Here is a 17,497-nt window from a genome sequence, read left to right on the forward strand (position 1 = left end):
TCCTTCCTTCCTTCCTTCCTTCCTTCCTTCCTTCCTTCCTTCCTTCCAAGCTTGCACCTTCCTTCAAGCGTGCACTCTGTAGAGCTAGGAGATGCTTCAGGGAGAGAACAGAGAATCTCAGGGTGTGTGAGGGGAGGAAACCTGCCCTTTCCTTGCTGATGTTAAAATTGTCCAATATCTGGAGATTTTCAGCTCTTTCGGATGAAGGTTTGTCTCTGCATGTGTCAGGGGAAGGGGCAATAGGTGGGTGGCTGCTGCAGCTCTCTCCCCACTTCTGTCCTAACACAGAGGAGGTCTCCAAAGAGCATCAGCCACCTGGGGACTCCCTGGCAGGCACTGAGACCCCCCTGCACCCATCAGCCAGGCACAGCAAGGATCTATTTTCACATGTTAATCAATTAGGAATAGAAAAGTAGGATTTATTTATGTAGCACATGTAGGTGCTTTTCTGGCTGTCTCAGGACACAGCCTCTCCTGTACTTTCTCTCCCCCTCCACCCATAGTCTCCTCTCCTCCTTCCTGTCCTGCCCTGTCACTCCCCATGACAAATTACTCTCCCTAGCAGGAATCAGCTCTTGCAGGCTCTCCCTTGGCCAGCAGGACTGTCCTCGTTAGCTGTGAGCCAGCCGAGATGGTGCCACTTGTGTGTCCTCCAGCGCCCCGACTTGCTGCGAGGTGACCGCATCCCTCCCAGGGCCACTCTCTGGGATGACAGCAGAGCTCAGCTCCTCCATCGGGCTTCATCAGACACTGACGTGAGATCTGGGACCATTTCTGCTTCCCTCCCCTCCACTTTTGGCTTTTAGGGTTTGGAGATGGGTGCGGGCTCTCCAAAAGGGATATTAGATTGATGCTGTCACTCTCGGCACAGCACTTGCCACCCGCCCTGCTTGGGAAAGCTTGCAGGAATGTTTTCCTCCACCCATCTACTGTTGCTTCTGCATGACTCAGGAGTGACTGACCTTGACTGAAATACGGACGACTTGCAGGCAAGTGCTCCCCTTCCAGAAGGGCGAGTCAGGAGGCACTGCAGGAGATGTGCTGCCTCCCACTTGGTGCAGGCCCTGTCATCCCCCCTGGCACCTGCCTCGGCTCCTGGAGAAGCATCAGGCACTGAGAGGCACACGGTGTTGTTCCTCCCCTTTCACTCCAAAACACCCCTTTGAAAACCAGATTTAGGCCTCTTGAGACAAAGGCTATTATCGTGGGTTATATGTGGATCAAGTCTCTCCATGGTCCCTTGCAGGCTGCATTAAAATTCTTCATTTTGGATTGAGTCTGTGTGTCAGATGAAGGTTAAAAGGCACTGCCATGAGAATTCACCCTGATTTTCTGCACATATACACCCTAGGTTTTCCTTCTGTATTTCTGCTCACTGCCCTGGCCTGAGGTCAAGCATCTAACCCAGCCATGTTTCTGAGCACATAGGACATAGTGGGAGGAAGGAAAGGTTTCACCTCCCTTCCAAATCTGGTGCAAGTGTAGGTTGCAGCCCAAAGGGTGGCTCCCCTCCCTCCATCCTTCACTTCTCCCCTCCAGGCCCTTGGGTCAAAGCCAGCCACCCCATGGGCACATGGTGTCCTTGGGCCTTGTTGTGGTGGGCTGGTTTTCTCCTCAGCTTGCTGACCTCTACAACAGGCCTGGGAGCCCTGTGGAGGTTGGTCTTACAAGGGGAAAAGCAGACACATGGGGCTGCTCCTCACCTCTTTCTTGTTTGCCAGTGACCCATGGATACATCTCATCAGTGCCAGGTGAATGTAGGCCCATGCTAGCAGTATTTTTCTCTCCCTTTTAAATTTTTTATTTTAAATAGCCCCATCTGAAACTATGATGAAGTAAGAGCTAACCACACTGTGAACCATTTAAATTACAAATATTTAAATATTTGAAGCTGTTTTTAAGTGAAGTGAAACCACAGGAGCAACAGAAGTCACAGGCTGTGACTTTATAACCCGAAACACAAAACAAGGTCCGGCACAGCAGAGTTTTCACAGGGAAGAGAAAATTTCCCCTCTGCCAGCACCACCAGCTCACATGAAGCTTTCTCCTTGACTAGGACACAAATGCAGACACTGAAGAAGATGAAGAACTCGATTTCTTCTTCTTCAGTCTGTGGAGGGAGAGGATGGGTCATGAGGCTGATCTCCACCACTGCTGAAGCCGGGAGGAGCCAAGCAAGTGGTACCAGGTCGATCCAGTTCGTTGCTCCCTCATTTACATATGTGGCTTAGGCTTAAATACATTTTGATACTATCATTCAGGTGGAAAAAAAAAAAAAAAGTAACATAGTTACTGCAGCTACGCGAATTCTTCTTTTTAGCTGTTGTTTTTTAAAAAACATGGTCTGAAATTTGTATGCCTTGGACTCTGAAGCATCATGAAGAGGGAAAAAAGCTTTCCAGACCTTTCCAGAAGCCCAGCTTTTAAATGCCCCAGCTGGAACCAGTTACTGATTTTGTGGGATTTTTGCAAAACTTAGAAACCAGAGGTCCAACACCTGCCCTTCAGTGGTAATGACACTAAAACAAGTAGGATCTCCAAGGGCTTCAGGGTTTTGAGGACATGCTAAACTAAGCAGGATCAAACACTCATGGTGAATAAAATGAACTCTGGACTGAATTTTAAAGGAATGATACTACAATATTTTAAAATGATGAAGTTGCTCAAAAAGTGCCTGGAAAATATCTCCCGTTTCTACCAGTGAAGTGTTTTGGGGTAAGAAAGGTCAAAAGGGAAAGCACCGAGGAGACACATACTTAACCAAATATCATGCCAGCTTTCAGGACAGTGACTCTGATTCACCAGGGTCAAACAGTCACCTATATTTTCCTCTGCCTTCCCTAGATGTGAATTTTTTAAGAAGACAACTACAGCTATGACAAGTATTCAAAATGCATCAATGAGACACCAAACAGTCTCAAAACAGAAGTCAGAGATGACATCACACATTCTCTTCTTTGTCTTATGGCATTTTAATCCTTTGCTTGACTTGTGTCATATTTTTAAAACTTACCCTGCAACCAGAAAGGCCAGAAACTTCCCTTAAAAAAGGGGAAATTTCACCTAATGTGGTCTCCAAATGGACATTCATGATCTATGAATGAAAGCTGGCACTGGGTTGCTGGCCACACAATGAAAGGAAGCAAACCAACCCTGTGACAGCTCCAAACCCAATAACCTGGAGCTCAGGAGGGATGAACTGGAAATGCAGTCCTTCTCCTGCTGTGATCAGGACTGAGCACAGTGGTTATGGCTGCAAAGCAGAGCTCTGGCGAGGCAGGACAACCCAAGAGTATAACAAGCTGTGCCGGGCTCAGCTTGAAAACCCCAACCCCAGCTGTTGACAAGGCTTCACAGCTCTTTCCAGACCTGGAAATGCAAAGTGACCTTCCACAAGACCTGCCCCATACATTTCTTCTTAATACGACCATGACATAACCCATCAGCCTCAAGGAGTTGCTTTACCAGAGGCGAGGTACCCGTCCACCTGAAAATATAGAGCTTCAAAAATCTCCTTGATGGGAGAAATCTGTGTTGGGGAATGGGGAAAGTTGGCCTGCTGACAGAAGACTCAGCAGTGGTAATTTTTTATTTTTTTATTTTTATTTTTTTCCCCACAGGCTGTCCTACAGAGCAGCTGATAAATCAGTCCCGTCTGTGCTTTTTGTGTGGTGCTACAAAATTAGAAAGTTGTTATTCAATGAACATGAAATTGCTGAAGAACAGAAACTAAAGTGCCGTGAATAGCGTTGTGCTTTCTGACACCACAAAGAGGAGGCTGTTCTGATGGGAGGTGCCAGGCCGGGGAACACGGCTTTCCTTTGTTCATGTGCGGCTATGCTGCAGCTGGAGTGCTTTGAGCACGACTCCCCGATTTGCTTGTGCTGCTAATTTGGGATGAAATGGAAATAGTGATGGGAAGTGAGTGGGGGCTGAGAGAGCCCTTCAACCTGCTGGGCTCAACGGGGCAATGCTCTTCTGGGGAGAGATGTGGCATGGTAAAGGCCAGGACTGCAAGTAGAAGTTGGGAGGTGGAAATTATGGGCTCCTTGAAGAGTTATATTGTTATATTGTTTCAGGAGGGATAAAGAAATCCGATTTCTTTCTCTCAAGAGGCACAGCTCAGTCTCCCGCTGTGCTTGTCACCAGTGCCAGAGGGTTCTGATTCAGGGACAGTGGCAGCTGATGTCCCCAGGCAGCCACCTGTTCACTGTCTACTGCTCCTGAAAACAGTGTTTTAGTGCCCTGTGGGAGTGTTTTAGTGCCCTGTTTGGGCCATCTGGCTCAAAATGCATGTAAGGAAGCTGATGGGTTAGTTCTGAGCCTGGCTGAGACCTCTCCATGGTTGCACCCCCAAGATCAGGAAGGGCAAATCACGCGCAACATTGACAGCTGTAACTTCCCAAAGGCATCACCTAAGAAATGATGTCCAAACAACCCAAACACACAGGGGCCACCACTCAGCTCTCCTCCACATCTCCCTCCTTCATGCTGCATCTGTCCATCTCCCCTCTTCCCAGCCACCCTGTTTAATCACGGAGGCCAAGCTCAGTGGGCCCTCATCACACAGTGCAAACCATCCACATGCTTTGTACAAGGTGGCTGGGAGCTGACCTTCAGAAGAGGCCCAGATTAACCCCCCAAAATGTTTTTAATAAGGGATAATGTGCTGGGTCTGAAGGCTTTTGTCTCGCATATCACAGTGCTGGATAACTGCACAAGAGGTGCCTGTAAGCAGGAACCTGACTAAATTTACTGAAGGGGTCAAGAGCAGGGCTGCCCCTTACAGTGTTATCATGGGAGAGATGCTACATCAGAACTTTTTAAACCAGGCCACAGAAATCACGCTGAAATGCTTTCAGCAATTTTTATTAGATGGACACGGTTTTCCTAACTAATGAATACATGGTGATGTCAGTAATCTGTTTTAGGTGCCTGCTAGCCTCTGTGCAGTGCGCTCTTTAATTGCTCACTAATCAACAGTGCTTAGTCTATGAACAATACAAGAACCCATGAGAAGCCATGCTTGTGGAGCCGAGCTTGAGGACAGATGACAACACAAGAGGCTGGGGTGCTGTTTCTCCAAGGAATGATCTGAAACATAGAAAAAAGAAAAGCCCAAATCATCAGCTGCAGTCAGTAACTCAAGAAGGGGCTGGGCCAGTTTCCAAAGGTGAGGTAAAGCCATTAACAGGATTTTTAGTTTTAAAATAATGAGAGATTGGGATTTCCTGAACTCACAGTGCTTAGGGAATGTGAGGGACATGGATATGTCAGGCTCTCCTGTATGTCCTGGAGGAAGGACATCTCCCTGACTCCTGGAGGAAGATGCAGTCTCCGTGTCCTTTGCCAAATGCCCATCTGATTTAGAGATACAAAATTCCTGCTGGAGGAGGTGGCTGGTGGGGTGCACCCCCAGCAAAGAAGGATGTGGTCCTGGACATGGTGGCCCTGCTTGAGCAGGGGGTTTGGACCATGCTGTGATCCTGTGAAGGAGTCATGGGGCAACGTCTGGCAGTCTGCACCTGGGGTTGCTTCCAAGGTTAGGGGGCTCTGGGGTATTTTTGTTATATTCTAGTATTCTTCCAGTTATCTGAACAAAGGAGGGAGGGAAGGGGCTGGTCCTTTTCATGGATAAACAAAACAAAACAAAATGAAACAACCACACACAAATCAGACAGTGACTGTGGGAGCACAATGGGGTGTCTGCTCACAAACTGCAACTTATGGCTTTTTAATGCCCAATGCTGTCTTTGTATTTGGAGACGCTGGAGAGAAATTTTTGATTTTGAATATTTTTCCCACAAAGTCATGCTATAAAAAGGTGAGGGAATGCATAAAAATGAGTCAACCACTGATTGTGGGTGTCAAAGTCCTGGAGTGTGCTGGCACCCTGCTGTCCAGCCAGCAGGACCTTGGCTGAGGGAATATTCCCCTTATTTTCTTATTTGTCTGTGTCCTTAGGTTTCTCTTGCTTTTCTGCACGCTGGGGGCTGGTGGTGAACCCTCCCAGATCTGAGTGCTGCCGTCTGAGTGCTGGGAACAAACACATTCACTTTGCCCTTCAGGATGGGCAAGACATCTTAATCCTCTGACTTGAGGAACCTCTTGTTTGCTTGTTTGTTTTTAATAATTATGCATAAATTACACATAGAATAAATTAATGCAGCCCATCAGCCTAAATGCAGGGAATCATCTTCAGGTGGGCATGCAAGATGGAGCTCCAGCTTTCCTAGATGCTTGGTGCAGTTGAGTTGTGCTGGCGTGTAGGTAGCATTGCATATGGCCACAGAAAGATTCATGGGATGGTGGGATTGATCTTAGCTTGAAGTTCTCTCTGTAAGTAAATGCTCATTGGAAAGCTCTTGGTGTGCCTTATGGTAATCACCACGGGTTTGAATAAAAAATTAATACCTGTAATAAAATAGCTACAAGGAAATATAAGGTTAAAATGCACTACCAGCTGTGTCTTCACAAGCAACATCTCACCAACATTCACTCACCAACATTTCACTCACTGAAATAAATGGTTTTCAGAACTCCCTGCTTGCTGTTTGTGACCCCTTGGTTTCACAGAAGGGGGCCCTGCCAGGGAAAAGAGAAGGGCTAGGGGCAAATTGCTTGTAGGGAAGCCATCGAATCACGCAGGTGATTCAGCATGTTAGCTGGGCAGAAAGCTGGCAGCATCAATCATCGCTGCATAGAGGGAAGTGGAGATCCAACCCTGGAAATCGGGCCCTCCTTATGCGGGTCCAGGTCCACCCATATCTCCAGCGGTCAACAAAAATTTATGGACCAAGCAAATGACACTCATCTAGTTTCTGGTGGAAATGTTAGCATTTCAAAAAGGATTTTTTTTTTTTTTTTTTCCTTCCTTTTTTTCAAGCCATGAGATCTTGAGTTCCAGTTTTGAGGAAAAATGACTAAACTTTGACATTCACTGTTTTGCCAGAGTGAATTTCTCGCACTGACACACATGCTTTTGGTAGAAGAAATTGTTCAGAGAAACAATGTGCCCTTTGTTCAGAGCAGCCGGTTAAGCTCAATAATGCTGCTTTCAGACTCCTCCACGGGGATGGAAAAAGTTTGGTGACCTTTTGTTTTGATGTCTGCTGCCTGGCTTCGTCTCCTTTTAGGTTGGGGTGGCAGATGGGATGCCCCTGGGTGCTCTGTAGAGGTGAGTTTGGTTTCTGGAGGACATGCTGAGCAGGTTTAGCCTAAAACACAGAGAGATGCTGCCTTGCAAAAGCCCTGGCCTCGAAGGGTGAGAGGCTGGGGAAGATCTGCTGGGTGGGATGTGGGGAGGCCAACAGCTTGTCCAGCCAGGCACCACCAAACTGCCCTCCACAGCACTCGTGAGGACTGCCTGGAGCAAGCAGGGAACTCCTTTAGGCTCTGTTTCAACTTGCACTTGGCATGTTTATTCTTGACCACTTGCTTTTGGTGACCTTGTCTTGGTCTTTGCATCATTCCCCGTTGCTTTGTAGCTAACCCTCTCTCATCTATTTTGGCTCTCACATATTTTATCAAAACCAGTTATCCACTCTTGCTTTCCCTCTTTCCTCTGCATTTTTTTTTTCCTCCAGAGAACCATAGATCCATAGAATGCTTAGGGTTGGAAGGACCTTAAAGATCACCCAGTTCCACCCCCCTGCCATGGGCAGGGACACCTCCCACCAGACCAGGTTGCCCAAAGCCCGGCCTTGAACACCTCCAGGGATGGGGCATCCACAGCTTCTCTGGGCAGCCTGTGCCAGGGCCTCACCACCCTCTGAGTGAAGAATTTCTTCCTTAATTTAAATAGAAGAGAAAGGATGATTGCAGGAAAAAAAAAAAAAAAAAAAAAGTGCCTAATAGGTTTTGACCTGCTTTCAATAATTTAGAGCACAAGAACCTTTCAAGAACTTTGTAAATCACCCAGCTGCATTTATGCTTTTTTTTTTTTTTTTTTTTTTTTTTTTTAATCTTTTGATTCTAAGTGTTGGATTAACTATATTAAATGTCAGTTTTAAATGGTATCTTGGCCACTGGCAGTGCCTAGCTCTTCTCTAGCTGGATAATTTTGTCTAGTCATTTGTACATGGATGAAAACTCACAGGTGATCTCATAATGAAAACACGGAGGAGGAGAAAGGACTGCTGTTTTTCCTTGCATTGTAAAACTGATTGAAGAGCTAAGAGCTACTATATCCCATGCTAAAAACCTAATTAAAAGCATTTTTAATTGTCAGCGTCCAACACCCAGGCAGCATGAACACCAGCCCATGTCCAGGTATGCATCCTGCAGTCCTGGGCTCAACTTGTGGCTGTCATGGTGGGGTTATGGACTGACCCAGGTCCTGTGCAGTGGAGAAGACCTGCTCCCAGCCTGTCCGGCCAGCAAAAGACCTGCCTCTACCTGCCTTGGTCTGCTGGGACTGTTTGTGGCAGGGAGAGGAGATGTGGGGGAAAAAAACTTGTTTCTGGAGTTGGTACTGAAGGAGAGCCCTCTGTCACAGCCATGGGAAGAAAAGGGCAGGGGCTGTGGGCAGAGAGAAGGGATGCACAGAGCCATTTCGGATTAATTCTGCCTCCAAATATTTATTGGGGCAGGATGGGCGCGTTCCTCGGTGCAGGATGCTGCTCTGTACAGCACCGCATAACTCATACAAAAACCAAGATGGGCACATCCCTGCCCCTGCCCAATCGCACTTCTCCAAAAACAAAAGCTTATTTGTAACCCTCAGTTTGGAAACTCTAGTAGGTGACCTAAGGATGTAAAACCAAGCCGAGCTGAAATGCAGACGGTGGTACAGGCTGCATGCAACAAAACTGAGTCACGATAACAGGAAAAATAGCCACAACACCACTCCTCGGATCATGCTCCCATATAACATTTTCCTAACCAAAGTAAATTTTTTTTCTTGGACTTTTCCCAAACCACTGTCTGCATGTAATATTGTCATCTTGCTCAGATAGCTTGTCCAGAGAAGTTAACATAAAATACTCATTTAATGACTTTGAATTGAAAAGGCTGTTGCCCAGAATGGGTTTTGTATTGAGACCTAAAAAAAGGACTATTTAATTTAATTTAAATTAAATTAAATTATTTATTTTATTTGTATTTGTGCATCTTACTGCATTTTTAAGTACTCTGTGAATGTTTCAGTAAGAGGATGCAGGGACTTAAAAATTTTAGCGTGCCCTAAAAGGCACTAACAAACTTGTAAGCCTTCAAAAAGGGGGAAAATAATGGCATTCAGGGAACACGCTTCTTTCAGTCCAGTCCCCCTGCCACTGTTTGTCTGATGATGTTAACAAGCCTCAATTCATCCTGAACACGTGCCTGGGGTAAGGGAGGAATTTATTTTCTGCCTTTTACTGATGAGGATGCTTTAGCCCTGCCTGGCTTTGCACTGCTCAGCCTGGCGTAAGCAAAACTTCATGCACTGGCTGGAGAATTTGGCATCAAAATTGAAGATGTTTTTTTTTTTTTATATTTCCAACTATCACTGTACTTACTGTGATTACTTTTTTTTCTTGCATAGGATCTTCCACAGGTGTAGTGTGGACGAAACATAATTTCTCTGCGAGAAGCCTGTGCCAGATGTTCAGAAAAGAAATGATGCTCTGAATAAGGCTTTTTTTTTTTTTTTTTTTTTTTTTAAATATATTTTCATATGCTTATTTATCCTGACAAAAGTTGGAGAACAGACAAATAAATTATTCAAATTTTATGCTCTCCTGGCCTTTGAAAAAAACACCAACCCATCATCTTCATCGCGAAGAATGCTGAATCTGTTCTTCAAATCTTCCCACACAGATTTCCCAGACAATGTGTTGGACTTTAAAACTTTTTATTCAGTGATGATGCTGTTCACATTGTCACAATGATCTCAAAAGCAAAAAGGGAGATATTTTCTGTTTTAAAGGTTAAAATGCCTGGTGTAAAGCCCAGGTCCTAGAAGATGAAATCCTTCTCCCACTGAAAGCTTTGCTTTCAAAAAGCATATTTTCTAGGGGAACTTGTTTACTATAAACTGCACATCACACGGCTACATGGAGAGGTGTTTTGAACAACATTTCTCTAATAGTACAGTCCCCTAAGTTATTGAACTTATTTTAGTTCAACCAATACAGGAGTGTCTTGCCTTCACCAAACTATTCCAAAATGCTCAAATACTTTTACATTGACATCTATCCTTCGCTGACTGTAAGGTCCAAGGTTGAAGACTGGAAATTCCCTCGTGTGATGCTCAGGGACTGTTGGACACCCATTGTGCTGGAGAAGATGTCTTCAACAGGTGTGAGGTGCTTCTGCACGTTGAGTGCCGTCACCATACTTCACCCAGGGAATGAACGGGAGACGTGTTTTCTAAATGGTTCATTGCAAGGCTGGGAGAGAGCGTCTGCTCTCCCCAGATGTTGGCAGAAAGGACTGTAAATGATAAAATGCACATTTTTTTCCTTGTTTCTTTTTATTAAAGTGCTTAAAAAAGCTGAGGTCAACATAGACGTTTGCTCCAAAAGCAGAATTAGCGAAGAACTCAGTGACAACTTCCACCATACATAGAGCAGACAAACTGAAGAGCTTTACCTATTTACACTAAAATGGTTTTTAAATGCACTGATTGCACCCCCAGCCTTTTCTAATATAGGGCTTCTGTACAACAATCACATTTTGGAATCCGTTTTCCAGAGTCGATACATGGTTAGGTATTTTATTTTTATTTTTCAATAAATATCTTGTACATTCTCATTTTCTATAGGAATGTTATTCACTAATAAATTATTAACGTGCAATAGCTAATGCAGAACAACTGCTTTTTTTTTTTTTTTGGCTGTTATCCAAACAATTTCAATAATTGCTTTGTAATAATAATTAAAAAAAATTAAAAAATTAAAAAAATCTTACCATTTTAGGTGAAGAAAAATCGGCAGTCTTGCATCTCTTATCTGTACTCCCAGTTAGGCATCTTTTCTTTTAATTTTATAATATTATTATTTGTATATATTTTTTATTTTTAATCCAGTATCCATTGTATGTTTGCTTACTTGAATATTGCATCTATTTGATCAGCAATTGGAACCTTTATTCTCAACTCCATCAGGGTAATGGCTAAGCTCCAGCACGACATTCAGAATCGTGTTTGACGCCTGATGTCCGTAAGGAAAACTGGCAGGAAAAATAAATAAAAAAAAGTGACTGCTAGAGTCCAAGGTTCCCAGTCCTTCCCCACATTTCTGCTAACACCATTTTCCCATGTAGGAACACCAGGCCGCATGTTCTTAAATGGTGAATGTGCTTTCCTCTGCTTGAAATAAACCTGCCTGGGCTTTGTATTATATGTAAATATGTATATATTATTTTTTTCTTTCATCTTCATTAGACAGTAATCCTAAATGGCTGTGTCCTGTTATCAAATGGAGATTTAGTGAGAACAAACATGTTACGTATATGAACAGAACTAGACCCAAACCCGCATTATAAGAGGTAGTTAAAATTGTTACTATGACTAGAGCTGCTCATGAAGGCATTAGTGATGGGTCAGGACCCACTCAGACTGACAGCTCTGGTCATTTGCTCAGCCTCTTCATAGAATTCGGTGTGTGCAGAAGTGTTGTAACAGTGAGAGGGACGGAAAAAAACATCTTCATACATTGGCAAAGGAAACAAGAGTGGTACACAACACGGGTGCCTGCACTGCCATGCAATGAGCATACTCACTAGTGCCATGGTTCTACCAAGTATTTGAGTACTGAGCAAATAAATGCACATTGATCTCAATGTTTGAGCCACCGTCCCTAGAGGCCTTCAAGAAACGTGTGGATGTAGAACTCAGTAGCATGGTTTAGTGGTGGACTTGAGTACTAGGTTAAAGGTTGGTCTTAGAGGTCTTTTACAACCTGAATGATTCCATGATGCTATATTAAAAAGCTCTGCTGAGTTTCAGGGACATGAAAGAACAGTGTCAGCTGGATGTTTTTGTACGCTGAGAGGTGAAATAATGCCATTGGTCCTTGAGGGACAGCAAAAAGCCCAGGTGCTGGTGGGATTTCTGTGTGCAGTGATGGGCACTGGAGTAGGTGAGAGATGCACGGCCCACGGAAAACTTCCCAATGCTTTGTAATAATGCAGAGAACTGCAACCAGGTCAAACACGGCCTGCACGGTAGTGTTAACCAGTCCATTCATCAAAATGTACCAGGAACAGCTCCCACACTGCCCCATCTACCCTCCCTACTGTACCTGCCTTGCGGCCGTACCTTGTGGGCCCATGAAATATGAACTGAAACACAACAGATATGTCCTGAAGCAGAGAATAAAGCCAAACAGTGCAGAGGCGTGGCTTGAAGAGGCGTGATGTTCAACGTGATTTACAGGGATGCCCAAAGAGAGGGTCTAAAAATCAGTTTACCTTACTGTAGAGCCTCTCTTAAATAACCCGTTCTTTTATGATAACGATAACATTATTATAGGATATGTGAATCTGGAGTGAGAGGTTTTATCCACTCAAGTAATCTAGAAGGTGTTCTGTACATTCGCTAATTACCTGTCATCAAATGCTTCCTTTCTGAAGGACTGCTGGCATGAAAAGCAGAGGTGCTGAAGAAACTTCCATTATAAATACATTTATTATCAGAAGACCTGATATGCTCTATGTTAATTCTTTATTGCATGGAGTATCCCACAGTGTGTGTACAGGACCAGGATATTTCTCTTTTGAAGCGTGCTCCACCAAGTAGCCATGCCTGTGTGTGTGCGTGTCTGTTTATGCACATGAGCGTGCATTTGTCCCAGCCAGAGAAAACGCAGTGCTCCCCTCCCAGTCTCCTCCAAACAGGAACTGCATCTTTAACCTCTTTGTTTTCATGTACACAGTCATCATAACAATCCCAGCAAACCTTTGAAAAACGCTTTCCGTCCCGGTGTACCACGGAGAGGTTTGATGCCGGCCGGGCCATCAAAGCCAGGCGGTTATCTCGGCGGCCCTCTGGGAACAGCTGCTCCATGGGATTTCGGCAGGACGTGCCATTACACCCGCTCAAAGCCTGCAGCTGTTTGAAAAAAGACCGCGTGCCAACACCAGTACCTGTGCCCCGGAAGCTCAGGCAGATCCTAAAAGTAGGACATTTGGGGGGAACTTATGGTAAAGGTCTTTGATGTCACGATCCTGAATAACCCGTCCTTGGTTTAACAGAGGCAGAGCCTCTGGAAATGAAGGTACATCTTCTGGGACTGGAAATTATACAGTGCCTGCTATGCTGAACTGCTCGTGGCATTCAGACTTGAGTGCAAATTAATCAGGTTACATGGTTAGGCTGCTGCAGGACACGTGGTAGGGAATGGCCATTAGAAATGGGACTCTTCAAAACACCAATGGTTGTTTTTAACAAAATCAAAGTAATTTGCCTTTTCTCTTCCCCAAAATACTGTTCACAGTGCAGTTTCAGCACCTGTAAGGTTAAGAGAAATACTAGAAATATTGAAACTCCTCCTTCACATTTTTGAGTACTCTCCCTGACTTCGTTCTAATCAGCTACCCTCATATTAATATGAGCAGAGTACCAGAGATGATGCATCCCCCAGCTTAGTTAAATCATAAATTCAAGTATTCCTGTGTTCCCAGTGCACTGCAAGATATCTGTTCTTTAGTTTATAAGGAGGGATTATTGCCTCATGGGACAAGCCAAACACCAGCCAACTGAATTATGTCTTTTATAAATATCTTAGATATTAAAGAACTATATTCCAACATGTATGTCTTGATAAAATGAAAACAGATTTCTTTTTCCTTTATAAAACCAACATATTTTCTCATGTCTAGATCTCTCCTCAACTTTCACCTTCAACAGACCCAAACAACACAGATCATGAAGGAGCTCTAGCAAGGTGCTAATAACTTATTTTGTCTCTCAATCAAAAAGGCACCTCCAGGTACTGAGGCCACCCTAGGGACTGGACAAAAGCAAAGCAGGCCTCCATCATTTGTCCTTGCACAGCTTCTCTGGGCAATGTTGGATGGTGGGTTTTTAAGACTGTTTTGACCCTTTTCACAGGCAGAACTGAAATAACCACTCTCGCGCGCGCCCGCCCCTTCTTAACTGCCACTTTCTCCAGATCTGACAATGCTGAGCACTGTGCCTGATCAGATAATGAATGTTTACGTGTGACCGTCACTGTTTGCAAACTGCTCCATTGTTCCCAGCCTCCAGTGGCGAAGCCCTGATGTCCACCAGGACAAGAAAGAAACAGCAGAGGAAGGAAGGGTTTCCTGCCTGACAAAAGCAGACCTGCTTAAATTAGAGACAGAGTTAACTACCCATTCAAACATATGCACACAAAACACTGAAACAGATTGTCTGGCTCTGCTTTGTATAATATTATCAAATCCCAGAGAACCATGTCAGTAAAACCATGTGAGATGATGCTGTGGTGCTGGCAACCCATCAGCCAGAGTAACGATCACAGTGTCCTTTATTTATTTGTCCCTCTGGAAGAACACTCGCTCTGTAACCTTCCTGAGATTTACCTCAGCCCCACTGCAATTCTTTGAACACGTCAAGTTGGTTGAGGGATTTTTGGTGAAATTGTACAGCACAGCTGCAGTGCAGATTTGGGTTGGTTTGCTGATTAGAGAACAGTTTGTATTTCATTAGCAGCTGTTTATCCTCAGCTTCAGGGTTCATGATCTTCAGCAGGAGTGGGTTTCTGCTTTGAATTCACGCACCGTGACGTCGGTGATGGCTAGGCACTTGACAGCATGGTCGATGTAAAGATCTGCTGCAAAATCTGGGGGATCTCTTTGGTATCCATGGCAATAAAAGACCGTCCTGCTGGCAGTGTCCTCTGCAGCCTGCGGAGCAGAAGGAGGGACAAGGCAGAATTACCATTTCCAATTACGTTTCCTACAGCAAGCTGGAGGTCCTTAAGAAAGGATGTTTTTACTTCTGAATACCTTGCAATACATGCCATTCGTGTTGCTGTCACTATGCAATTAAGGGCTTGGGAAAGCAGCAGTGGGAGGAAACACTGAAAGCAGTTAGGTCGCAGAGGTCCCTTCGGCAAGACAATCAAGGCTATTTCTAGAGATTTTTTTATTCACATCCTCTTTCTGACGTGCAAAAAATCCATTTTGATCAAGGTACCCATGTCCCAGCAAGGTATTAACGCATCTGTTTTTCTGATGGCAGCTAGACATTTTCTCTGGAAAGGCAGATATTTACTTGCTCTAAATGTATCACCATGTTTTGACTGAACTCACAGCTCTTTCATTTCGACACGTCGAGCAATTCTAAATGTGCTCTTTGTATTTCCTCTTCTAGACCACAGCAGATTAGATGGACAGATATTTTTCTACAAATATTAGCCTGACACATTTTTATTCACAGCTTAACCTCCCTTTAAAAATAGCCAAACAAGACGTATTTCACTAAATCCACCTCCGTCACGTCCAGCCAGCAGGCTTGGAAGTTATTTTCTCACTGCTTTTTCAGCAAGTTTTATTTTACGTTCTGCACCATTTGTCCAGCGTTCAGCTGCACTTTTAGAGCGGGTTTTTAAAAAGCTGCTACGAAGAATTCCCTTGTCCTTCCCCCCCCAGCAGCTACAGGAAGGCTTTGTCTAATTCTGCACTTACACATACATAGAAAGGCAGCTCAGTGACAGCATTGTGTGCTTGTCCCATACCCACTGAACTAGGCAATTATAAGATCTCTTCTTACACAGCAGGATATGGTCAGTGCTTTGCCTTTTTTTTTTTTCTTTTTTCTCCTTTTTTATACTCCTAGCAGACGTAAGAGGACATTCTGTAATTACAGTCTTTCAGAGTGGATTCTTTTTTAATGCGTACCGCAGCTCTGATGCACAGACCTGCAGACAGGACTAACGCTGGCTGTGCAGCCATACCTTTCAAACCTTCTCTTACCAAAACTACGAAATGAGGGCCAACACCCTCAGGCCTTGCCTCATGCTGCTCTAGTCAGCGACGTGAACAGAAGCAGAAAAGTCACTGTTAATTATCTGTGGCTGTAACAGCTTTCTGTTGTGTGTCCTGGTCCTCAGCAGATGCAGAACATGACCTGAGACAGAATTTCCTCATTTTCCCCTGTGCCCTAGCAGTTTAAAGTACAACTATGCAGTAGCACTAAAAGCAGGCACATTGGCTCACACCCTCCATAGAATTTAGGTCTGTAACGCAAGGGGAGGATCTGTGTCAAATTTTTGGCAGTTTTAAAGACCATAAATCTCCAGCTTCCTTGCTTTTATGCCTTAAGCGCACACATTTTCAAACCATATACTGGGCACTAGCAAAGGAATCGCGTCTCTGTCATGATTACGTGGTGGTATTACATATGTGGGCAGCATGTGTCCTCCAGAGGGAGGACAGACTCAGTTGCTCCCTTAAGATGCTCAGATTGCTTTGAATTAGCTGGTTGCAAGAGAGGTTTGCGAAGACCCGTGAATCTCCTCCCTGACACAAGTTAAAGCTACTGCTTCCCTCTAGTAGACCAAAACCTTAGTGGAGAACACCAGCACGGGCAACTATACCTAACTTCACTGCATTAAAAGCATCACTGCGTGGCTGAGGCTGGCAGGGAGCTCTGGAGGCCATCTGGGACAACCCACTGCTCCAGCAGGGACCCCCAAAGCAGGGTGCCCAGCACCATGTCCAGCTGGCTTTTGAAGGTCTCCAAGGCAGGAGACTCCACAACCTCTGTGGGCAACCCAGGCCAGTGCTCCATACAGTAAAGAAGTGCTTCCTGAATAGTGTTTTTTGTCACTTTTCCCCAGCATAATTTAGCTTTATGATGAATGGAACCAAAGTTAGTTTAGGGATATAACATATACTTACCTATCTGCTTGGTCTCCTAAGGATCCTATAAATATGGCAAAAGCATTGACTTGAGCGTTGGTGGTCAGGACCTGGGCAAACCTTGACGGTTTAATACCATATCGCTCGAGATTCGCGTCACTCAAGACGATAACAAAATATTCATCAGCCTCTTCCTTGGCGATTTCTCGAATGGCATGCTCTGTCCCTTCCAAGGTGTGATCGCCACTCATGCAGAACTGAGCATGGGCATGCATGACCTGTGCGCACAACGTAACCAAATGCAAATATGTAAGATGACTTTACGAATAAACATTTATTTTGGCTGGCACCAGATGGAGCAAGTATTAATTTCTGCTGTATTAGGGGATACATCTTCAGAAATGTGGACAGTACCCCAGATACTACAGAAGATGCAGCTTTTTATATATGGTATGTTGTATCATAAGGCATCAGTTGTTAAAAACACAGTGGGTCAAACAAAAAAAATGACATATGGACAGAATTACAGAATTAGATGAGTCCCTAAGGAAGGTAAAATACTTTGATCAGCTGCAGTTTGAGTAGTAGCTACATTGCTATACATTTAAGAAAGAAAAGGGCTTAGTTTCCTAACACTGCGACCAGCTCCCACCTGTTTATAATTTGCACTAGACTTCCAAGTCCTAACAGTGTCACAGTTAGT

The 17,497-nt window shown here is 44.5% G+C and overlaps 1 protein-coding gene across 1 annotated transcript in view; it reads right to left on the minus strand.

Moving 5' to 3' along the window:
- Positions 1–12,594: 12,594 nt before the first annotated feature.
- The window catches only part of VWA8 (von Willebrand factor A domain containing 8), a 187,576-nt gene continuing 182,673 nt past the window's right edge, over positions 12,595–17,497 (minus strand). Inside the window, exons 44-45 of the mRNA XM_035322136.1 lie at positions 16,834–17,072; positions 12,595–14,835 (exon numbers count right to left, since the gene is read on the minus strand). Of these exons, the coding sequence (XP_035178027.1) occupies positions 14,727–14,835; positions 16,834–17,072 (348 nt within the window). The 3' untranslated portion in view covers positions 12,595–14,726. The remainder of the gene's footprint in view (positions 14,836–16,833; positions 17,073–17,497) is intronic.

Source organism: Oxyura jamaicensis, chromosome 1 (assembly GCF_011077185.1).
Source record: "Oxyura jamaicensis isolate SHBP4307 breed ruddy duck chromosome 1, BPBGC_Ojam_1.0, whole genome shotgun sequence".
Taxonomy (NCBI): Eukaryota; Metazoa; Chordata; class Aves; order Anseriformes; family Anatidae; genus Oxyura; species Oxyura jamaicensis.